The sequence below is a fragment of the Hemitrygon akajei genome, chromosome 8 (genome assembly GCF_048418815.1).
Source record: "Hemitrygon akajei chromosome 8, sHemAka1.3, whole genome shotgun sequence".
Lineage (NCBI taxonomy): Eukaryota > Metazoa > Chordata > Chondrichthyes > Myliobatiformes > Dasyatidae > Hemitrygon > Hemitrygon akajei.
The window spans coordinates 6,965,880-6,992,628 of NC_133131.1; the positions used below are offsets into that span (position 1 = coordinate 6,965,880).

The 26,749-nt window shown below is 38.3% G+C and overlaps 1 protein-coding gene across 1 annotated transcript in view; it reads right to left on the reverse strand.

Moving 5' to 3' along the window:
• brip1 (BRCA1 interacting helicase 1) overlaps nt 1-26,749 on the reverse strand; it is a 263,801-nt gene that overhangs the window by 231,144 nt on the left and 5,908 nt on the right. The window contains exons 4-6 of the mRNA XM_073053131.1: nt 26,039-26,206; nt 19,759-19,889; nt 18,260-18,394 (exon numbers count right to left, since the gene is read on the reverse strand). Of these exons, the coding sequence (XP_072909232.1) occupies nt 18,260-18,394; nt 19,759-19,889; nt 26,039-26,206 (434 nt within the window). The remainder of the gene's footprint in view (nt 1-18,259; nt 18,395-19,758; nt 19,890-26,038; nt 26,207-26,749) is intronic.

Sequence of the window (26,749 nt, forward strand, 5' to 3'; positions counted from 1 at the left end):
AGAGGAACATGAGCTGTTGTGGTAGAGGGCAAGGTTAACAGAACAGTATGGCTCTGAAAAGGTGAAGTAAGAGTGACAGAGAAAGTATAGGAAATGGTACAACTGTGCTGCCTCAGGAAGGAAAATATCTATCATCAAATCCCAATCATCCGAACCATGCTGTCTTCTTGCAGCTACTGCACTGGACAGCAAATATTTTTTGAAAGTGTTGCTTCCTCTTTTTTTGTTTATGATAGACTGCTTGAAGCTGAACACAAATAAAATTTCAGACTACTTGTATCATGTAGGAATTTGGAGAAACAAGTAAATTAATTATTATTGAATATAATGCATTTAATTGCATATCTCAGGTAAATGGAGCTCGTCAGTCTGGGAAGGTAGTCCATCTAAGAGAGGGAAAACTCTTATTTCAAACCTCTGCTGCCTTGTGGCCATACCCACTCATGGGAAAGGCTTCGGGAGTAAACCTCGAAGACAAATCCGGAGCTGCCCCTAAGGCAGTCCGATGTTGCCTTCAGCCTCGCTCTGGCAACTCCTGCGACGTCACTGGTGCCAAGCTGTATCGGCCCTTGCCCTTCCCTTGGACAACGTCGGTGGCGTGGAGAGACCTGCTGCTTGGGCAACTGCTGGTCTTCCATACAACCTTGCCCAGGCCTGCGCCCTGGAGAGAGACTTTCCAGGCGCAGATCCATGGTCCTGCGAGACTAACTGATATCATCACTCAATTGCATAATGGTGCTGACACTTTGCAATAGTTCAACTAAGCTAAAATGTTTTGTTTCATTTGTACTTTGTGTCTGAGGCTTCTCTTTTAAGTGTCCAACAATAATCAGCCAACATTGATGGATTCCAGTTGCCCTGATGCTGTTTCTCCATGACTGCAATGTCCCGGTAAAACCTTCAACCATGCTCATCACTGACAGCATCATGACTTGCAGGGAAGAAGTCTGAATGGGAATGCAGAAAGTGAATCTTTAGTGGCACGTTGCACTTCATAGTATCCAAGACATCTTCCATGCGATTTTCTCCAGTCCTACTAGAAGTTCTTTGAATTGCCTGCCTTTGATGATCTGTTTGATTATGGTGTTCAATTGATTTCTTATTTTTAGCAGAGAAACCAGACACACTGGTCACCCAGAAGTAGTAATCTGTCACACGATCCTTCTCCTCTCACCATATCATCAGGACAGCAAACAGCATTAACTTCCAAGGACCTCTGAGATCGGCAGAGCACATTGCACAACAAAACTTGAGGAGCCCAGGTTTAGTCTTAGTCACCAATTTTACATGCAAAGAAGAACCCACATGCTTTCTTAATACGAGGGGTCATGCTCTAACTTTGAGAATTAAGCATATACACACAAAATATAACAGAAAGCATCGCAGCTATTGCAACATTGGCAAGACAGTTTGCTATCACAAATACTCCTGAAAATACTATTACTTTCTTATAATGAAGACACACAATATTGTGTGTGCGTGTGTGTCCACGCGTGCGCTGCTTCCACAGCTTTTCTAAAACCTGTCCTGCTATGCAGTATCCACCCTGCCTCAGCATGCCCAGACATATCTGGACAAGATAGAAAGATAGAAAACTTTTCAGCTTACATTGCCAACATTTTATTTGACTTGAATTGAGAACTGAAATAACAAATATAGGCAATTACAAATTAAACCCTTTTTACCAGGCATCTCTAGAGATACAGCTCACTAATAGCAACTGAACAGTGAGAAAACCACCATTCTCAAGCTCCATATGTCTAGGGTTAGTATGACTTGGGTCCCACCAAAACCGGGAAGTTGGGATGTCTCAACCACCCAAACCCCAATCTGTGCGAATACTGTGTAAGTACTGTCCCCATGCAGTTAGCTGTTGGCAAGAAATAACAGATCCTACACTGCATACAATTATAAAGAAAATGTATTTACAAATGTCAGCTTTATCAAACAGTTAGTAGGAAAAAGAAAAAAAATTAGAAGGGCCCATTACAGTTAACCTGGTCCAAATGTGCACACAAGTTGGAACTCATCTTTAAGTTGTCTTTAACTTGCAGACCGTGGGTCCAGCGTGTGTGTAAGCACACACCACCTTCCAAATGCTGCTCAAAATCCACTTCAAACAAATGAGTTCCCCCACAAGAGTACTGGCCCTTCATCCTTGAAGCCATTCATCTGCACAAAGTATCTTGTGCAACAGGGACGGCATCCTCAGCCATCTTCTCTCGTCTTTTTTCAGCTCCCACCAAAAAGGCCTCCAGCGTCCATCACAAAAACCTTTCTGCCTAGTGTTCTTAAGAACCTTCTCCCAATTCCACCATCCTGATTGGCTGATAGGTTGAATAACATAGTCTCTTATCTTTAGCTCAAACCCAAACATGCTAAAAGCAGAATAGACTGCTCTTACAGAACTGCTAAAATGAAATTCCTACAACATAGCAGTAAAAATCTTAAACAGGGCATTACAAACAAAAAAAAGGTGCAAGATATGAAAAAGACAATAAAAAAATGAAAATAGTGACATACACAGCAACCTTTAACAAAGCCATGACTGACAAAAACAAAACAACTATTCATTCATTTGGTTAATAAATTGTTCACAGTGTAAACAAATATCGGTAATGAATTACTTTCAAAATGAAAGAGGAATTTTATAATAATTATCTTTGAGGGATTAGCAGATGTCTAGCTGTTAAAATACTATGTGGAAATTAAAATGTGGTACTTTACACAAAAGCATGACTGGCTTCTGCTTACCCCTTATTTAAAAGCTACAGCTAGCATTTACCTCAAGACAAATATGTGTAAAAGCAAAAAGAGTTCATACAAAAATTTAAATCGGAAATGATTTTATAATCCCTATTGTTTTTCTATGCTGCTTATGGATTAATAGTGATTTACGATTTTCTAAGCTTTTAATACCTTACACCATACTGTTTTCCCCAAAGATAGCAGTTACATTTTCTACACTGAAGTAATCATCATGGAAAGAAATCCACTGCCCAACTGATCATTATGTCAAATCACAGGTGGTGCCACCATTTTCACAATTTTTAGTGTGGATAAGTGTTTTTCCTGGCTCTCAGCAGCATTCTTTGATAATCGGTTTCTGCTTACTTATAAAATCCTTTGCAAACAATGATTCCTTTTCTTCTCAGCTCTATTTTGTCAGTTTGTTCAAAGTAATTTTCTACATTAATGTCAGATGTCACTAAAATTGACACTGGATTGTTTCAAAAGCCATTTTAAGCAATTAAAATTGTATGCATTCACATGGCATGGTTAAGGTGTAAAAGTTCAAAATACATTTAACAAAGTGTGTACCATATGCAACTTCAAAATGCATCTCCTTGCAGGCAGCCATAAAACAAGAAAACATAGTGGAATCCATTAAAAAAAACACAACAAAGACTGTCAAACATCCAATGTACGAAAGAAAGAACGAATTGTGCAAACAATATAAAAAGTAAACAAATAACACACAGAACATGAACGGCAGGATCCTTGGAGGCGAGTCCTGCCAAAGGGTTTTGGCCTGAAACATCGGCTGTACATTTTTTTCCATAGATACTGTCTGGCCTGCTGAGTTCCTCTAGCATTTTGTGTGTGTTGCCCACAGCTACAGAGCCTGTTCTGTGCTAGAGCCGTTCCAAGAACCTGATGGCTACAGGCCATAGCCACAAAGCCAATTCAGCACCAATGGAAGTGCTGAAGGGTACAGGCCACAGCTGCAGAGTCAGTTCAGTGTTGAGGCAAATAAAACCTCATGGAGAACATCAGTTCACCCTTCGCCTTTTGATGCCTTAAGCTTTTTATACTGGCTCAGCGCTTAAATCAGATAAACATCAGTTCACTTTGCGCTCTCGGGCCAGGTCACACAATGCTGCAGCCGTACCCCCATTCAGAGTCTACATCACCAAATCCTGCAGGATACTGTAAAAAAAATGCCAGGTCTTACAGACTGTTCAAAAGCACATCTCCCAAAGGGAATATACAGGCTGTAGATGGCAGGGATTGTATTCAAGGAAAAGTATATTTACATATTCCATGAAATACATTTATGTTTTTGTCATACATTAGCAAAATAATATTCTTCATCATTTTATATACTTTCACTTCCACCCGATTCTTTTTCTGTCACTTCCATGAGGTAAATCTTCACTCACACAGATGCAAAGAGATGTAACCAGTCAAACATTAATATTCAATTCCACAATGAAACAATGAGTATCTTTCATAAATAGCTCTTGCAATGAGTATTTTAATTTTGTACTGTTCCACATCTACAGAGGATTTGTCCACAAAGATCCAATTGAGACTTCTTCTATATCAGTTAATTAACTGACAAATAATTAAGTACAATTAAGATTCTTATATCAATCACAATCTTGTACGTAATCACACTCAACGTCTTAGGAACAACTTCTTCCCTCTAACATCAGATTTCCGAACTGACAATAAACCAACCCATGAACACTACCTCACTGTTTTGCTCTCTTTCTGTGCTATTTATTTGCTTTAATTTATATTATATTTTATGTTTTGCACTGACTGCTGCCACAAAACAATTTCACGACACATGTCAATGATATTAGAACTGATTCTGATTCTTCTACCAGCTACGATTTCGATCCAATACTATAAAGACATCAAAGTCTAACAGTTCAGGATTGCAGGTACGAGAACTATGAAAAATACTGAAAACTCTCAGCAGGTCAGCCAGCATCTTCAGAAGGTGAGATAGATTTAACGTTTCAGTTCCAAGATCTTTTGCCAGGCTCTGTTTATACAAAAGATCTCAAACCTCAAATGCTAAACCTGTTCCTCCGGCCACAGATCCCGCCTGACCTGCCAAATTCCTCCAGCATTTTGTGTATGTTACTCAGGATTTCCAGATTCTGCAGAATCTCATGTTTAAATATTTTCAGTATTTTTCCTTTTTACTTAACAGTTAAAACATTTTTTCCCAGTGAAAGCATTCCAACATTGTTTTATTCTAGTGACATACATTCATGAGTTAAGCACCATCTGTTTTGATAACTGTAAATATCAAGAGGGTAGCCAGTGGCTAAATGGGCAACAAATGAGCGCACACACAAAATGCTGGTGGTACGTAGCAGGCCAGGCAGCATCTATAGGAAGAAGCACTGTCGACGTTTCGGGCCGAGACCCTTCGTCAGGACTAACTGAAAGAAAAGATAGTAAAAGATAGTTAGTCCTGACGAAGGGTCTCAGCCCGAAACGTCGACAGTGCTTCTTCCTATAGATGCTGTCTGGCTTGCTGCGTGCCACTAGCATTTTGTGTGTGTTGCTTGAATTTCCAGCATCTGCAGATTTCCTCGTGTTTGTGAACAAATGAACACAACCTATATCTGTCTCACAGCAAGGCTGCCCCCTATTGGTACATAAAGGAGTACTAGTTTCAAAAGCATAGCTCATGATACCATTTGTAGGCAGACAAGAGTCTACAAATGCTGCAATCTGCAGTGAAAAAACAAACTGCAGATAGAACTCAACAGTTAGATCAGCACTTGAGGGAAAAGAACTGTAAACATTTTGGGTCAAGACCTGATGTAGGTTCCCAACCTGAAACATCATCAGTTCCTTTCCTCTTTAATATGCCACTTGACCCAATAAGTCTCTCCAGCTGTTTGACATTTGCTGGGACATTTTTATAGATTGTGCTCAACCTGACCCACTATCATCTGCCCTTGCTCACTGCCAATGCCATCTCTATCCCACTTATCACTGTTAATCCCACTGTTGGATTAGACTGTTATTTTTCTTGTATCTTAGCAATTAATTACTTGCTAGCATTTTTATAACTACATATACATATATACACACACACATGCACATATATACACATATTGTTACTGTCCGTTTTCAATTTTCTTCGTTCTATTAAAACTTAATAAAACAATCGAAGAACAGCAAGTTCTGTGCCAATTTCCCGACTTCCGAAAGAATTTGTGATTACAAAGATCAGAATCCAATTCACCTTATCTTCACAGGATGAACTAGGCTCAAAGACTCCACATCAATTGTTGGAATCGATTGTTAGGGATGAGATTACCTGAAGGCACATGACAAGATAGGCCAAAGCCAGCACGGTTTCCTGAAAGGAAAACCCTGCCTGACAAACCTACTGCAATTCTTTGAGGAAATTACAAGCAGGGTAGACAAAGGAGATGCAGTAGACGTGGTGCACTTGGATTTTCGGAAGGCCTTTGACAAAGTGCCGCACCATGAAGCTGCTTAGCAAGATAACAGCCCATGGAATTACAGGGAAGTTACTAGCATGGCTGGTCGGCAGAAAACAGAGTGGGAATACAGGGTTCCTATTCTGGCTGGCTGCCGGTTACCAGTGGAGTTCCACAGGGGTTGGTGTCGGGACCGCTGCTTTTTATGATGTATGTCAATGATTTGGACTACAGTATTAATGGATTTGTGGCTACATTTGCCGATGATACAAAGTTAGGTGGAGGAGCAGGTAGTGTTGAGGAAACAGAGAACCCTGCAGAGAGACTTAGATAGTATAGGGGAACGGGCAAAGAAGTGGCAAATGAAATACAATGTTGAAAAGTGTATGGTCATGCATTTTGGTGGAAGAAATAAACGGGCAGACTATTATTTAGATGGGGAGAGAATTAAAAATGCAGAGATGTAAAGGGACTTGGAAGTCCTTGTGCAGGATATCCTAAAGGTTAACCTCCAGGTTGAGTCGGTTGTGAAGAAGGCGAATGCAATGTTGGCATTCATTTCTAGACTAGGAATGTGATGTTGAGGCTCTATAAGGCAATCATGAGACCACACTTGGAGTATTGTGTGCAGCTTTGGGCTCCTTATTTCAGAAAGGATATACTGACATTGGAGAGGATTTAAGAGAAGATTCACAAGAGTGATTCCAAGAATGAAAGGGTTACCATATGAGGAACGTCTGGCAGCTCTTGGGCTATATTCCCTGGAGTTCAGGAGAATGAGGGGTGGGTGATCTCATAGAAACATTCCAAATGTTAAAAGGACTGAACAGATTAGATATGGCAAAGTTATTTCCCATGGTAGGGGATTCTAGGACAAGAGGGCATGACTTCAGTATTGAAGGATGTCCTTTTAGAACTGAGATGTGGACAAATTACTTTAGTCAGAGGATGGTAAATCTGTGGAATTTGTTGCCATGAGCGGCTGTGGAGGCCAAGTCATTGGGTGTATTTAAGGTAGAGATAGATAGGTTCTTGATTATCCAGAGTATCAAAGGGTATGGGGTAAAAGCAGGGGAGTGGGGATGACGAGGAATGGATCAGCCCATGATTGAATGGTGGGGCAGACTCGATGGACCAAATGGCCTACTTCTGCTCCTGTATCTAATGGTCTTATCACAGTTCTTCCACAAGGCATGTTTACAGACAGTAGCAAATAGGCCTCAGGCAGAGAAACACAAGGCCTTGTCCCCAGAAGGCCCTGACAGACTTTGCCAGGATACTACTCTGTTTTAAATATCTCTGATATTACAGACAGTAGCAAATAGGCCTCAGGCAGAGAAACACAAGGCCTTGTCCCCAGAAGGCCCTGACAGACTTTGCCAGGATACAACTCTGTTTTAAATATCTCTGATATTCAATCACATTTAAAACCAAAATATTTGGGAATATTTTAGCTAAATTTAGCTAAAAGGGGCTAAATAATAGTTCAAGAATAAATTATCAAATTACATATATGTCACAATATACTAGACATTCACAGTTGACAAATACAATAGAATGAATGAAAAACTACACCAAGACCAATAAGCAATATGCAAAAGTCAAACTGTGCAAATATAACAAATAAATAGATAATATTGAGAACATTAGTTGAACTGCTCCTTAATTTAAAAGATATACAGTAAAATAAGGAAAAGCAAAAACACAGCCCTGGAAATTAGCAAGTCCAACAGTAGAGTGCAAGGTCAGATGTGTCAGCAGCTGACATTCAATGCATTTTCAGTTTCTGCACTCCAGCTCAGAGACACAGAGGTAGAAGACACATTGAATATCAGAGACCAGTTTAGCAATAATTCACTATGGAACCATAAACCACAACAAAGCATAATCAGCCCCAATGGAACATGTGGGCAATAATCTACTTATTACTCTAACCCCCTGGAAAGCACTTTAAACTTCTGGGCCTAGGAACTTGGAATATTGAAAGTTCAACTTTAATTAGCAAATATTAAAGTGAGTAATTTAACAGGTAATGTTACATTTGTGAACAGGTCCTTTCTTTCACCATTGAAAATGAATAAGAAAGAAAAAAAGGTGCCATACAAAATGAAACTTTTCCACTTCATACAGTTACAAAGGCATGTGAATGATACAACTCCAAATTCCTACTGTGTGAAATCTCACACTCTCATACCTGAATAAGATACCAGAAATGAAGTGAGCTTGCTATACTATCATTCGACATCTATTCTCTCTATTTCTTTTCTTACAAGAGTGGTGCTCTCCTTCGATGATCTCATGATATGTGACACAAAGCATCTGTTTATGCACTCTCTGTAACCAGCAGGTGAACTCAATTCAATATTTATCACTGGCACTCACTGATAGTAGCTAACTTAGCAAGCATTTTAATTAAGCTGGAGCTTTTTTCAAAGAGCCCATTCAAAATGTCAATCAACAGGCAAAGGATCAAATGTGGTGTCAGGTGAGAGAGTGTAATACAAATCCGTAACTTTCTTCATCCTATTACTGTAAATTACTCTCAGACACTGCTACGACTTCCATTGTAACAGACTGCCAGTCTCCAGAAATTTGTAATTGAAGTCGTTCTTAATCTATTATGAACAGTGTAAGGAAACCTCTAAGCAATACAGCATTGTGTGAAAGACTGCCACATGGACTGGATTCTTTTCACTGTACTGCTGGATGTACTAAGTACTTTTACAGTTTTCAGAACATGCGGTTCTTCTCTCAAAAGTGCACGATTGTGCATTACAAACAAAACAAAGCCTACTCTAACAAAATTGCTGTTTCTCAAATGGAACCCTAACCTTAATCAACCAAACAAAAATAATCAAACTTTCTTCATCCCATAGTCTCCAAATCCCTTACCAAATGCCTCTAATCACAAACTTCTTTGAAATAGTTAAGAATGGCTTCTTACCATAATACATATTTACTGAATGGGACTACTTTTTTCTGAGCATTAGTATTGGACATTTGATAATTTGCTTATGTGGAAAGTCAAACCAAATTTATTGGAGACAGTGTAATACCACTATATATGCAATGAGACAGCCAAGTGCATCAGATACGTATAAGTATCTACATATTTTTACTAGTAGACCAGCAAATATACGTAGACTTGCGTATGCCGCTGAGAGACCTATAGCGTGTAGACTAGCTTCAATCACTGTAAACTCTATAGATCAGGGGTTCCCAACCTTTTTTATGCCATGGCCAATTCCATTAAGCAAAGGGTCAGTCCATGGACCCCAGGATGGGAACCCCTGCTGCAAATCGATTTTGTTGTATATTTACTGTATTTTAAGAATCAACCATCATGAATTAAAATTTACATCTTACCCTGAGAATGTGATTAGTTTTTTTTACATTTTAAAATGTACATACATAGTGCTATTAATACATTATTATAATGCATTCTGCTTTCACTGTCTTCCTGCATGAAGTAGGGTCGCAATCCAACAATAAATTTCCTCTGCTAGATGACAATGAGTGGTGTTAGGTAGCAGCTATTAACTTGGTCCAGTAGGATAATTTTTTCAGCTAGTGTCAAATCTTTTCATGGCATTTTGGAAAGAGTCTGAAATGTTTTAAGTCAAAATAAAAAACAAAATTATCATAAATCATTACTGTTTGAATCAGCATCCAACAGTCCAAATTGATTATATAACACAAGCACACACAACTGACGTTATGTGAAAATATTCGCTTCAAACACAGTGAAGTGTCTAACAGCTACACAAGTACAAATGACTGACACTACTTAGAAACAGTATGGTAACAGTCTCCTGTCCCAATTAAGCAGCATGGTGTCCCAAATAAACAAAGGTACTTTCCTGGTTCGTTTTTGTTCTTTAAGAGTTGTCCCAAATTAGAGGCTGCTCCAATTAACTGATGACCCAGTTAACCAGAATCCACTGTATCTTGCTGAAATACATTTCCAGAGGGGTCTGTTTCAGCATCAGCAAATTAGCAAATAGGTTCAGGCTCTATAGTGTTCCAACCATAACACTTTGTGAAACTGTTAAACTTATCTACACAAGTATCACACATCATTATCCTCTGCCAACAGTAATAAATTCATACATGTTCAAAAGTTTAGACAACCACTGATATTAAGTAATCACAAATTATTTGAGAAAACTAAGCCTTAATTCTTCCAGGTCTCATTTTGACACAGAGAAGCACGGTGCGGATAAAGCACTACAGCCAACTATGTCTGTGCTAACCATCAACCATTCATTTACGCTAATCCAACATTAGTCCCATTTTCCCATCAATTCCTCACAGATATTACCACTCACTAAGGGCATTTTACAGTGGGATCTTTCTGTGCTTCGTGGTACAGAAGTTGGGGAGATGAGGGGGCATAATTCTAAGGTTAGTGGAGGGAAGTTAAGGGGGATGTCAGAGTTGTTTTCTTTTGTACAGAGAGTGGTGGATGTCTGGGGCGTACTGCCAGGGTGGTGACAGAAGCAGATATATTCGGGACATTTAAGACAGGGTGAAAGTAAAACAGAGGGCTATGGGAGAAGAAAGGGTTAGAGTAGAGTAGGTCAACACCGTGAACTGAAGGGGCAATACTGCTCCATGTTTAAAACAGGCTTGACAGGATGAGCCCATTTCACTTTACAACAAGATCATGAACTAGTAGCTAAGAAGTTATTGTAGATGGGAGAAAAATAGTAGAGATCCAAAAATCATTCTCTTAATGGGTGGTGAGGGCCTTCAACATATTTAAAACACAAAGTGCAATAAATTACAGGGTTGAAGACTGAGCGCTGGATATCAGAATAGCCAACTCTTTGCCAGTCCACACCACCATGGGCGCAATGTGCTAAATAATACAAGGATTAGAAACAAGTTTATGAACATATTTTCACCCAGAGAGTGATATTGGTCTGGAATTCCTGCCCAAATGGACAAGGCAAAAAAATAACAAATGTCTTTAATCTATCAATCAGCAGAAAGGCCAGTGAATTAGAGATTGAATTCAAAACAAAATTAGAAAAGAAATGGACAAGAAAGCAATGATTAAGAGAAAAAAGGAAAATTTTCAAGATAAAGATTTTAAAATAACAAAATTTTCAATGATTAATAATCTTTCAAAGATTAATTTTCATCATTAAGATCACATAGTTATCATGCAACACATTATGAAAGAAACCAAGATTAATCTAATCCATCTTCAATTAAATATTCATTTTAACTAGCTGTGTCATCTCAGAGAAGCTCTGACTTTCTGAGACAAGATTCACCATCATCTAAGTACAGGCACTTCATGTTTTTCAGTGCATTTGGATAGAAAACCAAACGTCAGTCAGTTCCCTTCAAATATCAAACATTGAACATCTACATCTAACTGCACACTTGCTATCAAATGCATCAACCAAATAGCTCCCATTTGTTATATCCTGTATAAATAATGATGAACAAAACCTATACCATTATTTTGGTGATAAATTACACATAATTTCTTGATGTGCATGATCTATATTTAAACTTTTCACATATCCCTCAGTAAATTTCTATAAATGTTCTCTCTTAACATCAGCAAATCTTAGACTGCATTTAAAGAAAAATATTTCTCACATATTGTCCTCTTGTTTAATGTGTAGTTTTCTCTTTGCTGCCTATTTTCCTTTTTATTCTTTATTTTATACATTTTCTTTCCTTTCCAATTCCTCTCTCCCCTCATTAAACCTTCTGCAATGATACCCAAGTGTTCTAGTTTCATACTACACACTATGGCATGGCTGGGTAGAATTAAAGTTTGATGCGTGGTCGTTCCCAACTTAAACACAAGGCTGCTAAATTAATATACAGGCTGCTAATATTTACTGCAGATTATTGTTCAATATTATAAATTGATAATCATTTGTTAAATTGATTCTCATAACATACAACTGACAACACCAAACTACATTCAACAAAACACATTCAGTCAAAGTGTACCATGATTTATTTTAAAATGTGTGTCATGTGTGAATATGCATTTGTTAAGAAAAGAAAACACACACAATTGAAGACAATGGTTAAAAATTAGGAAGCATTACTGACAAGGCAAATTAAAAACTGTTTAAAATTTGCTTTAATCCATCATGCTGCATGGGTAACAAAGTCAAATCATTATTCAACCAAAGTAAATGGAAACATTTTATAGAACTATTTTAGTAATAATCTTAAAAAATTCTAATACTTTATACACAACCTTTCCAAACTTAAGCCACCTGCATTTCACATTTCCAAACAGTAACTTACAAAGTCTGAATTTACACTGGGCCAAAAATGCATTTTCCCCCCCTAAATTCAGGGATCCTTATACCTCTAGGCGCTAGCATTCTTTCTAGAGTTTATCTCCAGAAATACGAGGTGCTTGATAAGTACCACATTACCCTTTCATGAAAACAGTTCCAGTGTGGTTATCGCTAAACATTTAATATTTCATAAGTTAAACTTGTCTTAACAAGTCTCCAAGTTATTTTGTCAACATACCCTTATTAGCATCAACTTGTATGACCAATATTAATTGCATATTAATGTTTTAGTGTGCTCCTATTTCAAGTGGGGACTGAGAAGAGCTTGAGTTTCTGATCCTTAATATTTTCTTTAGCAATGATATATGAATCCAGCATTGCAAATGAGAAACAGCTGTTTCTAGGTTAACTGCATATATATTTTACAAGAACAACACAAACATAATTTTAACCCACTCATACTCTAAGCAGCAGAAAATTGGAATGCTAAAACTTCCAGATAAATTTCAGGCAGACTTTTAGAAGTTACATTAATTTTCAAAATTGAATGCACATCTGCAGTTTACCTTCATAGCCTGCACACATTAAATCCTTAAATCTACCGACCAAGAGTGCATAAACCAAACTCTGCCAACACTAAGAAATTAGCCAATCATCTTTTGTTTTTTTAAAACTTATCATAGTCAAAGTGTTTAGTGCTTAATCAATATTGAGCTTTTGATCAAGATTGTCCAGAATTTTTTTCTTACATTTCTTAATTTTAGATGTACAAGAACTGTGTGTGTATCACACACACACACACAGTTTTTATTTGGGAATCAGTGAGAAAGGTGGGATAGAAATCAGGAGTTTAAAATTAATATATAAAAGGTGTGGAAAAAGATTAGGAATGATTTATTAATGCACTATACAGTCAGAGTATATAATGTTTTGCCACAATGAAGATTTAGTGCCAAAAAATGTCTGAAGCTAAACTGGATACATAATTGGTTAAAAAAAAAATGGGGAAGCAAGAATGCATTTGGACAAAAAAAAGTAGCTGCTTCAAACAAAACAAGGCAAAATAATTCCTTCTGTACTGTCAACTCACAATTCAGAAAAGGATGTTCTCAGGAAGGAAAAGGGATGATTTGGTCTTTCTCCTTTGTTTTCTTGGTCCATAGGTTTTAACATGATTACTTTAGCAGAATATCAGAGCATCAGCAGTTGAACTCCAATTATAACTAGGCTTTCTACTACAGAACAACATCATCCCCTACTGTTCACACAACTGAACAACAGAGCATTTTTCTAAACCCATATATAGAATTTGAACATTTTTTCCCCAAGCGACAGTGCTTATTGCTGCATTTTGAACGGTTTTGATATTGCTAAATAATCAATAAAATGTCAACCTTTGTGGTTGATATTTACGAGGGGTGATTGATAAGTTTGTGGCCTAAGGTAGAAGAAATCAATTTTAGAAAACCTAGCACATTTATTTTTCAACATAGTCCCCTCCTACATTTACACGCTTAGTCCAGCGGTCGTGAAGCATACGGATCTTGGACCTCCAGGAAGTGTCCAAAGCAGGGGAGATTGATAAGTTCGTGGCCTAAGGTAGAAAGAGATGAGTTACTAACTTCAAACTTTCTATATAATCACTTAAAGAGTTAACCTGCAATGTGCATGCAACAAGAGCTATATAACTCATCTCCTTCTACCTTTGGCCATGACCACCCATCTGTGGACACTTTCTGGAGGTCCAAGATCCGTATGCTCCACAACCGCTGGACTAAGTGTATAAATGTAGGAGGGGTCTATGTTGAAAAATAAATGTGCTGTTTTCTAAAATTGACTCCTTCTACCTTAGGCCACGAACATATTAACCACCCCTCGTATTGTGGAATTATAATCATTTAAATACCATTAGTGAATACACCTTCAAAACTGTGAATTGATAGTAATGGTTTGAGATATTATTGGCAACCACAAAATTCAGTGGGCTGTATTGTGCTGCTGATTAACTGGTAACCCCACAGAGAACTGCTAGCATTACAAGGGCAAGCTCATTCCAAACCTCCATGCCTGTGTACTCAACATGGAAGACCAGAATAAGCTGGAGGTCAGATGCCAAAACATCAGATCTTCCTTTCCACTGCTGAATTCAGCACATAGTCAGATAGAGCTCAGAAAAGCCAAACTCTGGGTCCAGATGTACACATCTGGCCTGCATGCTCCAGAACGATTACAGCTAACATATGTAGTGCATTTCATTGAGTTCAGCAACCTGGTTTGAAAAGGCAAGCACAGACAAATTTCCACAAAGCACTCCACTCCTAACTCATTTAATTAACTTTTAATACCTTATTCAGTTCTTAAGTAAATCTCAAAGTTTAAACAGATTTATTATTGAAGTATGTAGATGTCACCATATACTAGAGTCACTTTCTTGCAGGATTTCATAGGAGATACAAAGCAACACAAAAGAATCACTGAAAAATTACACACAAAGAAGGACAAACAACCCACATGCACAAGACAAACTATGAAAATACAAAAATTATGATAATTAATTCCATTGAGAATAACAAAGCAAAACCCAATAGCATGAATAGCAACAATGTTTCCCAGCTGCACCTGATGACCCTGTGATCTGTCTCAGAGGCTGATGTTAGGCTGCCTTTAAAGAGAGTGAACTCTTGCAAGACGAAGGCTCCAATGGAGTACTGGGTAAGGCTCTGAAAAACATGTGCCAACCAAGGACGTTTTCAACCTGTCACTGCTATGGGCAGAAGTTTCCATTTGCTTCAAAGAGGTAACAATTATACCAGTGCCTAAGAAGAATAAAGTTAACAGCCTTAATGACCATCACCCGGTAGCACTCACATCTACAGTGATTAAATGCTTTGAGAGGTTGGTCATGACTAGACTAAACTCCTGCCTCAGCAAAGACCAGGACCCATTGCAATCTGCCTATCACCACAATAGGTCAACGGCAGACGCAATCTCAATGGCTCTTCACACAGCTTTAGACCATCTGGACAACACAATCACCCATGTTGGGATACTGTTCATCAACTATAGCTCAGCATTTAATACCATCATTCCCCACAATCCTGATTGAGAAGTTCAGAACCTGGGCCTCTGTTCCTCCCTCTGTAATTGGATCCTCGACTTCTTAACTGGAAGACCACAATCTGTGCGGATTGGTGATAACATCTCCTCGCTGACAATTAACACTGGTGCACCTCAGGGGTGTGTGCTTAGCCCACTGTTCTATTCTCTCTATACCCATGACTGTGTGGGTAAGCATAGCTCAAACACCATCTAAAAATTTGCTGATGATATGACCAATGTGGTAGAATCTGAGATGGTGACGAGAAGGCATACAGGAGCGAGATATGCCAATTAGTGGAGTGGTGTCATAGCAACAACCTGGCACTCAACATCAGTAAGACAAAAGAGCTGATTGTGGACTTCAGGAAGGGTAAGATGAAGGAATACATACCAATCCTCAGAGGGATCACAAGTGGAGAGAGTGAGCAGCTTCAAGTTCCTATGTGTCAAGATCTCTGAGGATCTAACCTGGTCCCAACACATCGATGCAGTTATAAAGAAGGCAAGACAGCAACTATACTTCATTAGGAGTTTGAAGAGATTTGGCATGTCAACAAGTACACTCAAAAACTTCTATAGATGTGCCATGGAGAGCATTCTGACAGGCTGCATCACTGTCTGGTATGGGGGTGCTACTGCACAGGACCGATAGAAGCTCAAAGGCTTGTAAATTTAGTCTGCTACATCTTGGGTACTAGCCTACAGCCGTCTTGGACTCCACCATGCCACTGGATCCAGGAGGGAATGTCAAGAGGGTGGGTCTAGACCTGTGCAACCCCCCTACTCACCTAAAATCCATTCACGCACATGCTGTTCCTTTCTTAACTGACTAAAAGGAACCATCATCATCCTATGGGACGGATAGAGACTAGCCTATAATGTACCCAGGACATCTTCAGTGAGCGGAGTCTCAGAAAGGCAGCGTCCATTATTAAGGACCTCCAGCACCCAGGGTGTGGCTTTTTCCTCACTGGTACCATCAGGTAGGAGGTACAGAAGCCTGAAGGCACACACTCAGCAATTCAGGAACAGCTTCTTCCCCTTTGCCATCCGATTCCTAAAATAGACATTGAACCCTTGGACACTACCTCACATTTTTTAATATACAGTATTTCTGTTTTTTTTAAACACAATTTTTAATCTATTCAATATACGTATACTGTTATTGATTTATTTACATTCTTCTATATTATGTAACTGCTGCTGCTGCTAACAAATTTCATGACACACGCCGGTGATAGTAAACCTGATTCCGATTCTGAGTCCTTCATTCTTTAAATTTTAAGTATTTTTTCATTAATTACATCTACTTCAAATATTTTTGTTATCACTTTTCATCAAAAACACTTAGAAGCTGTTAAAATAGCCTTTGATAGCAGCAAGCATTCAAAAGGACAAAAGCACAGACCAGGAGGCCAGGCCTCGGGATCACCCGCTCACATTCCACTCCACTTCTTAGGATGGTCACAGCAGCAAGACCATGAAAACATTTGGACCAGCACGGCTGAAAAAGCACAGCCATGAGTATAGCACAGACAGTAAATGCAAGGAGCTCATCAGATCAAATGCATTCCATCTTTGTGCTTCTAAGTTTGTTCATGTTGAAAGAAGTTACTTTTACTGAAGTACACCTGTACACCTGTATGATATGAAAATAAGATGGAAAAACTAACTTGCAACTTGTGAAGTAATTATATTAGGTTTACTCATAAACAAAAGCCACAAACAAAAACAAATTTTTAAACCATCTCTAAATACCTTAAGTAGATTCTTAAGTAAAAAGTCTTAAGGAAAATCACTGTCTTCTACTGCTCAGGTATTTTGTAGAAATCCAGGAAAATGGATTTAGATGAGAAGTCAGCCACGATTTCAAAATACAGCAAGAGGGCCAAATACTCCTGAACCTAATCTCCGTCAATGTTAATCCTCACTACAACACTCTATAAATTGAGCAAGCAAATAAATCCCATTAAACTGCATTATGAAATATTTAGTTTGTGTAAAATATATTCATTTACAAAATAATACCTTTACCCTTACTGACAGTATGCCAATTAGAAAATTATCATGAATTCTCAAACAGGAAGTTACAATCTGCAAGTTTAAAATTAATCTTTTCAACCTCTATCATCAAGAAAGGTAAGGGCAACCGACAGATGGGATCATTACCAACTGCAGATTCCCTTCTACGTCAGCAAAAGGCTAACTTGGACCAACTTGTTCCTTTATTGACATTGGTCTAAATCCTGAAAATAAATCCATCACTGAAGGATTACAGAGGCTCACCACCACTTTTTCGTGAACAACCATGGAGAACAAAAAAAAACAGAATATGCTAGAAGCATCATCAGGTCAATCAACATCAGTGTGAAAAGTAAACACATTCAGAAAAGTGAGAAAACTAATGCAAGAGAGGTGGGAAAAAAGGGAATGTGATGAGTTCTTGACACCTCATTGTTTCTCTTCCCATTGATGCTGTTTGACCTGCTGAATGTTTCTAGCATTTTCTGTTTATATTTTAGATTCTCAGCACATGCTGGTTTTGCCCAATTCAAAACCAGTTAATTAGACTTATAACACGAATAAAAGATCATTTTAAAATTGAGCATTTCACTAGTACATTAATTTTCTAATATTTAAAGCAACAGAAACCTCAAAAAATTACTGCATACAACATACTTGTGGAGAATGTAAAACATGTGGCTCCTCAGAATCTACATTCATCTTGCATGATCCAGTATCCCCTTGATCCAAAGTCATATCATCGCAATCAATATAACATACTCCTTTCTCAAAGCACCTCCGCTTTTGAATCTGCAAAATTATATATAAAAAAAAGAGACCATTTGGTACCAGCTTCAACATACTTCATTTTATGACAACGGGAGGTGGAAAGAGTGTTAATTGCTGGAAACATTTTACCGATATATTTTTTTAGAAAAATGTATGCTTAAAACTGAAATGCAAACCAGTGATTAAATCTCAAACATTCTCATTTTCCAGTAGTTTTGTTTTCAGTTTAACATAAAAGATCTTACACAGTTCAGAAGTGAGCAACTTGAAAACGCTATGAAAATTCAGTAAACAGACATTTTCTACTAAGTAAAAAAGTAAATTTAAAACATTGTAGAATCTTATAATTAGAAAAGACTTTGTTCGTAGTGCATGAGTTTGGCAGTTCAACACCAACCTCAGCTCAATTTAAAAGCTCTCTTCCAGGCGTCTATTATATTTATATCTAGACTTGATATTACTCCATTCAAGTATTCTCTGTTCAAGTTTACTCTCCATAAGCATTCTATAATGCTGCCTCCATTTCTCAACTCCCATCATGTTCCATTCACTTTTTTCCCGATTTCTGCTAATGCGAGTCATGGTAAATCATGCCTCCATGTTTTAAAATTCTCCCATTGTTTTCAAGTCCCTACTCTTTTTAACTCTAATCTCCTCCAACTCTGTATCCTCCCAAAATCTCTACCTTCCCTAATCTTGCACTCTTGAAAATTCCCAAAGATAATCACTATGTTCTGAATATTCAAGTTGTGAATTCCCTCACAATATCTTCTCTTTCCTCCTTTTAAGACATCATTAATCATCTCCCCTAATATATGTTCAGTTGGGTTGGTGCCAATACTTTGATTAAAAATACTCCAGAGAAGTAAGCCAAGACTTCCTGCAATCCCAACTCAACCTATTAAAAGCTGATTGAACTTCTGGATTACAGTTCCACCTTTCAGTTAAAAACCAATAACATTATCTAAAACTTTTCTGTGTCTGTTGATATCACTAATTTGGCCAAAAGGAGCAAAGATGTTTGGCTATACAAGTTGCAATACAAGCGACTGAATGACTTCTGAGGTTGTACTAAATGAATTTCTTTTACTTGAAAATGTAATCATCTACTTTAACCTACTGACTGGCTTTCTCAGTTTATTCTCACAAGATCAAAATGACAGAACCTTTAAACTCCAAAAGCCACTCTTATTTCTAAACCAGCATCATGCTAAATATTCTCAAAAACTTGTTATTTTCTGATTATCATATATTCCAAGAATTCTGTTCCATTACATAGTAGGAATAGAAGCCAGAATGGATCCATCACATCAATCTAATCAGTGGAAAGCTAGCACTTTACTAAGTCATACAAATAATAGTATGAGAACAAAAAAGGATAATACCTTTGGATCATTTACAGGCATACGCATACGCTTTTTCTCTGACTGAAAATCATCATCACTCTTATTTAAAGCTGTTTTCATCATGTTATGCAGTTTGGAGGACAAAGTATTCCTTGGACTATATGCAGCATCTGGAAAAACAGAAAAAAAACATAGATTGTTTATATGCATTACATTACATTTACAGTTTGATTACCTATACATTAACAAAACATGAACAAGATGGTATAGAATTTGTTGATTAACGACTTTAAAATACCAAGCTTACAAGCAGCTGTACATCACAATGATCTGAGAGGATGTGGCCCACAACAGACAAGCTATTACAAAAGAAACAGAATAAGCAACTGAACTGCATTACAAAACCTTGGTGAACCGAGTGAAATATATAAAATCAACACTTGTGTGGGAAATAATTTTCAATATCAGTGAGAATCATATTCAAGTAAGAATAACTGTCACTAGTAAAAATTAGTTAGTATAATATATCAAAATTCATATTCGTCAATTTGCTTACTGAAGAATGTTGTTCAAACAAGAATTCCACTTAAAATATTTATATTTTCCTATATGCTCGGCAATAAATACTGATATAATTTTAAGGTATTAACAAGTCTGTTGTGGCTTCCTACAACAGTGCTTCTTCATCCATTACCAAACTTCAACAGGGTAAAATAGAATCTCCCAACTCAAGGTATAGTAGCAAAGTACACAAATGAAGGCTGGTGCTGTTCATCTTATTTCATTTCTGTGGTCTGGTACTACTAAATCCTATTATTTAGTCTCTGTTTACTCTGCCTGTGCTTGAAACCAAATGCATTTTCTGGGCCTTGATCACTTTATCCCAACTGATCAAAATCTGTATCAGCTCCTAAACAACTGCTTCTGTTGGCAACTTAGACCCCACAGTAATTTCTTCCATACCAAAATAAAAAATATATACTAAACCAGCTCATCACTGTATCTCAGCAAAAGCAGCATGAGGAAAACAGAAAAGGGTGACAGATGAAGTTGTATGAGGGAGTAACAGTTAGCAAAGACACAAACTGGAGTCAGAGTGAAAGAAAATACCATAACATTTCTTGTATTTATGAACATTGTAAAAGCAGTCACTGACAAACAGAGCATCTCTGCAAATTTACAAGTGACACCACTGTAGTGGGCTGAATCTCAAAATGATCAATCAGAGAACAGGAAGGAGATAGAGAGCCTAGTGATGTGGTATCATAGTAACAATCTTTCCCCTGCACCCAAAAAGACCAAGGTAACACGTCTGGACGACTGGCGTCCTATCACACTCACCGCAATAATAAGCAAATGCTTTGAGAGGCTGGTCAAGGACTACATCTGCAGCACGCTACCAACCACACTGGACACCCTACAATTCACTACCGACACAACCGATCGACAGATGATGCAATAGCCACAGCTCTACACATCATCCTTACACACCTGGAGTGGAGGAATGCTAATGTGAGAATGCTGTTCTTGGACTACAGTACAGCATTCAACACCATAATTTCCTCCAGGCTTGACAAGAAGCTCAGAGACCTCAGCCTTCACCCTGCCTTGTGCAGCTGGATCCTTGACTTCCTGTCAAATCTCTGGCAGGTGGTAAGAGTGGGTTCCCTCACCTCTGCCCTTCAACACAGAAGCCTCCTGGGGCTGTGTCCTAAGCCCCTCCTTTACTCTCTGTACACCCATGAATGTGTCGCCACCCACAGCACCAATCTGCTAATTAACTTTGCATTTTGATACTACATTGATTGGCCTTATCTCAAATAATAATGAGGCAGCCAACAGAAGAAGTCATCACTCTGACACAGGGGTGTCAAGAAAACTACCTCTCCCTAATGTTACCAAAACAAATGAGCTGGTTGTGGTCTACAAGAGGAACAGAGGCAGGCTCACCCTTATTGTCATCAATGGATCTGGGGTTGAGAGAGTGAATAGCTTCAAGTTCCTCAGTTTACACATCACCGAGGACCTCACTTGATCTGTACATACCGGCTGTGTGATGAAAAAAGCACAACTGTGCCTCATTCACCTCAGACAGTTGAAGAAATCCAGCATGAGTCCCCAAATCCCAAGCAATTTCTAAAGGGGCACAACCAACAGCATCCTGACTAGCTGTATCACTGCCTGGTAAGGAACTGTACTTCCCCCAGTTGCAGGTGTGGACAGCCCAGTGCATCTGTGGATGTAAACTTCCCACTATTCAGGAGGACATTTACAGCAACAGGTGTGTAAAAAGAGCCCAAAGGATCATTGGGGATCTGAGTCACCCCAACCACAAACTGTTCCAGCTGCTACCATCCGGGAAACTGTACCATAGCATTAAAGACAGGACCAGCAGGCTCAGGGACATCTTCTTCCACCAGGCCATCAGACTGATTAATTTCTGCTGACACAATTGAATTTCTAAGCTATATTAACTGTTCCATTGTACATCTTACCGTACATACTATAATTTGTACATAGCACATTCAGATGGAGATGTAGCGTAAAGATATTTACTTCTCATGTATGTGAAGGATGCAAGAAATAAATTCAATTGAATTCAAGTCTGTCAACAGAACAAAAAAGTGGCCACTGACTTCAGAAAGCGGTACAATGAGCACATTTAAATGAATGGTGCTGAGGTCAGGAGGGTTGACAACTTCAAGTTCTTCGGAGGGAACTTGACTTGCTCCAACCATGTAGATACCGAGTCCAAGCAAGCACAACCAGTGCCTCTTCTTTCTCAGAAAGCTGAAGGAATTTGCCATATCCCCCACCTTTTTTTTAAAAAAACCAGCACATGCTTCACAGCTTGCTATAGCAACTGCTCTATCCAAGACAGCCATAAACTGCAGAAGGTTGTGGACATAGCTCAACATATCACAAAAACCAGTCTTTCTTCCATGGCTCTGTCTACAGTTCTCACTACCATGATGAAGTAACATAATCTAAGACACCCATCCACCTTGGACATTCTCCCTTCTCCCCCCTCACATACCACTAAGTTCAAGGCTTCTAACCCACTAATGTAAGACTATTGAATGGTCCCGTTACCATAAGATGGGACTTTAAACCTCAATCTACTTTGTTGTGGCCTTTGTTCTGCATGTTTACAGTATTTACAGCACTGTCTGTAACTCCAACATTGCTTATTTATTTGGTGACACAGTACAGATTAGGCCCTTCCAGCCACACCGCCCAAGCAACCCCACAACTCCAATTAATCCTAAACTAACCATGGAACAATTTACAATAACGAATCAACCTACCTGGAATGATTTTGGACTGTGTGAGAAAACCAGAGCACCGGGAAAAAACTCACAAAATCCACAGGGAGGACATACAGAGAATCTTTATGGAACAGCACCGGAAATGAACTCCAAAACACTCTGAGCTGTAGCAGTGTCGCACTAACCGCTGCATTCTGTTATTACTTTTCCCTTCAATGCACTGATGTGATGAAATTATCTGTATGGATGGCTTGCAAAACAGTTTTTCCAGTGTACTTGCACATGTGACAATAATAATCTAATATCAATATCAACTTCTAGATTTCCTCCTTTAACCATACTTGCATTGATGCCAAAAGTTGATGATAGTTTTAATTGCTCACCAATGTCAATTCCTTCCAGGCGGTATACACTTCCTATACTCAAAAGTTAAATTGATATTTCGTAATTTGTCCCCATTATCATCAATTTTATAATAATGCAAACACGAGGAAATCTGCAGATGCTGGAAATTCAAGCAACACACACAAAATGCTGGTGGAAAGCAGCAGGCCAGGCAACATCCATAGGAAGAAGCACAGTCGACATTTCGGGCAATTTTATAATAAGGAAGGTTTATCTGCTTGTCATGCTGGAGTTTCACCACCAGATGTCACTGTGGTAAAATCCAGGATAAGATTGCAATTTCTTTCGCTAATAACCAATAAATATATGAACATTTAAATAATGTTCCACTTTCATTCTGTCAGGCCTGAAGTCACCCTTATACTACTTCATCCATTCTCCTTTAGTCAACATTTTTTTTGCAAATTCATAATAATTTTGTGCCATTAGTTTCTTGGGAAATCACACTACATAACATTGGCTTCATTGATGCTCAAAGATTTCTAACATTTCATTTTTGCTGCCGTGATATTATTTAATTAATTTTTGGCCAATTTGTTTATTTTTCATACTAATACCATCAGTTCTCTTATATGTTTTAGTCCCAATCTAACGTTAGTAACAACATGTTAATTTCATAGCTATATCATTAACCATTCTGGACCTAACAAATAGCTCACCCTAACCTTAATATTATTATTTAATTCCTCAAATAATATTTATTTCAGTAGCTCCTTCTCACACTACCAAGTCTAGAATATTAGCACTTGTACAATCATTGGGCAACTTCTTAATTTATTTGATTGCTTTGTACAAAACATTTACTTTGCTCTTGTCATATTCCCAAATTTATCTATTGTCCTTCACCACAGAGTCAATGCAGACTGAAGTCATGAAAGGATATGTTGTCATAAAACTCTTTTCATTCATTCATGTCATACCTCACCTCAATTTAACAAGCTCTCTGCTGGAGTGAAGCTGATCTGCAGGACAAGTGGAAAATCTACTGAGACTTTATCACCTCTACTCCAGAACCAAGATAACAAAAAAAAAACAAAAACAACTGCAGACAACACATCACAAAACTTACATACATGCACATTGGGGAACCCAATTCTAAAGTGAATCGTGCAAAGATATGGACCCTAGTCCCAAACAGCTAGAAAACCAAGGTCCACAACCAAACCACACTTGTACAAACATCATTAAGAAACATGGAACACTTCCCACACACCAGAAGTCACCCATCAGTGATACCAAGCATCAATAATGAAACCCATCTGTATCCACTACTCAAAAGCATTTCAGGATATATATTGTATACAATTCTCTGACATTAAATTGTACCTTTGAACCTTTGAAACAGAGGAGACATCTGAGGAAAACAAAGCCAAGCTTGCAACCTACATTGAGGCAGTGATCCATAGCACCATAAAGATTTCTGAGACATGGGCAACATACAACAGGCACCTCATAGCATCAGAGTAATACTACCAACTCAGCATCTGCAATGTCCTTCACTCTTTCAACATTTCCTTTCACCCAAGCTGACTGAATGGGTAGTGAGATAACAGGAAATTTGACGCAAGTAAGTCTGAAATAATTTAAGGAAGACAATAGAGCCTAAATGCTGTAGTTCTAAAGGTCTTGTAGGAACAAAAACTAAATGATTTTGTGCACACAGACCTGAAAGTAGAAAAGCACACTGAAAAAAATGAGTAATAAACCACATGGGATCCTGGAATTCATAAATAGAGCCAAAGAAAACCAGAGAGCCCATCTTGAACAGTACAAAACACTGGTTATGCCAGTAACTAGGAGTACTGTCCATTTCTGGTTGCCCACTTTAGGAAGAACATGAAGATCCTAGAGGAAGGCACAGTAAAGATTTACTGGAGCCACCATAGACTTGATTAACCATACAGGGTTTCCTTTTGTGCCTTAATAATTCTATGATTTCTTTTGATACATTTCAGTAACTCCTCCTTCCAGAGTCACAATCCTTCTTACGCTTCAGATGTCACATGTTTAAAACTTTAAATATAGCTTCATAGTAATACATATAATACCACAGGAGTTTGAAAATACTGTGGAAAGTGAAAAACGATACCTCATGGAATGGCTGCACTTATACTTCAATCCCAATGGGAAAGCTTCATATCAAGAACCTGTAATTTCCTGATTTCCAGTCCTTGTACCAGTCCCCAACTTTTAACACCCCAAACTTTTGAATTCAGGTGTCTCCTTGTGACTCTACAATTCCCACATCTCTGAAATTCTTTATTACTTTTATTCTGAACATAAGAAATTCAGCAAATGCTGGAAATCTTGAGCAACACACACAAGATTCTGCCCCCTTCCTTTCTAGTCCTGATGAAGGATTTCAGCCCGAAAAGTCAGCTGCTCATTTCCCTCCACAGATGCTGCCTGATTTGCTCCTCCAGCATTTTGTGTGTGTTATTTTTATTCCAACATCTTGAGCAATCTTTCATACTATCACTAACAGCTGAGATAGGGAACTCCAAGCAAAATGAATCTAAAAGATGGATTTAGAAATGAATTAAATGGCTTAAGAATCTTGAGTTAGTACTAGGCCCATTTGGACAGACACCAAGCAGAAAAAAAAATTAATAAACATGCATTCATATAAATAGCTGTACCAGTACCTTGATTTAAACTTGAGGGTTTTTCATTTTCTGCAACAACTGAGCTGACCTGTCCTGTCACAGCTGTTTGATCAGGAGGTATTTTCGTTCCGTGGCAGACACAGAAACAGACAAGTGGGCTTTCTTGTTTCTTGCAATCATTGAAGCAATTTCCTTTTCCAGTTTTCTCTACAAAACAAATAATTCATTACTTATGGGATCAACTGTTATCTTACAATGTAGTTACCCAATACTGGGAATGTCACAACTTTGTACAGTATGAGAAAGAAATCGAACAAAATGGTCAATTGCCATATTGCAGCTTTGTTATAAGTTTAAGACCATAAAGCACAGGAGCAGAATTGGGTCACGAGTCTGTTCTTCCATTCCATTCCATCATGGCTGATCCATTTTCCCCCTCAACCTCATTTTCCAGCCTTCTCTCCATAACCTTCGATGCCCTGACTAAGAACCTATCAACCTCCTCTTTAAATATAACCAATCACTTGGCCTCCACCCCATCTGTTGCAATGAATTCCAAAGATTCACCACTCACTGGCTAAAGAAATTCCTACTTACCTCTGTTCTAAATGGAAGTCCCTCTATTCTGAAGCTGTGCCCTCTAGTTCAATATTCACCCAAAGTAGGAAACATCCTTCCCTATATCCACTATTCAATATTCAACAGATTTCAATGAGAACTCCCCTCATTCTTCTAAATTCCAGTGAGTCA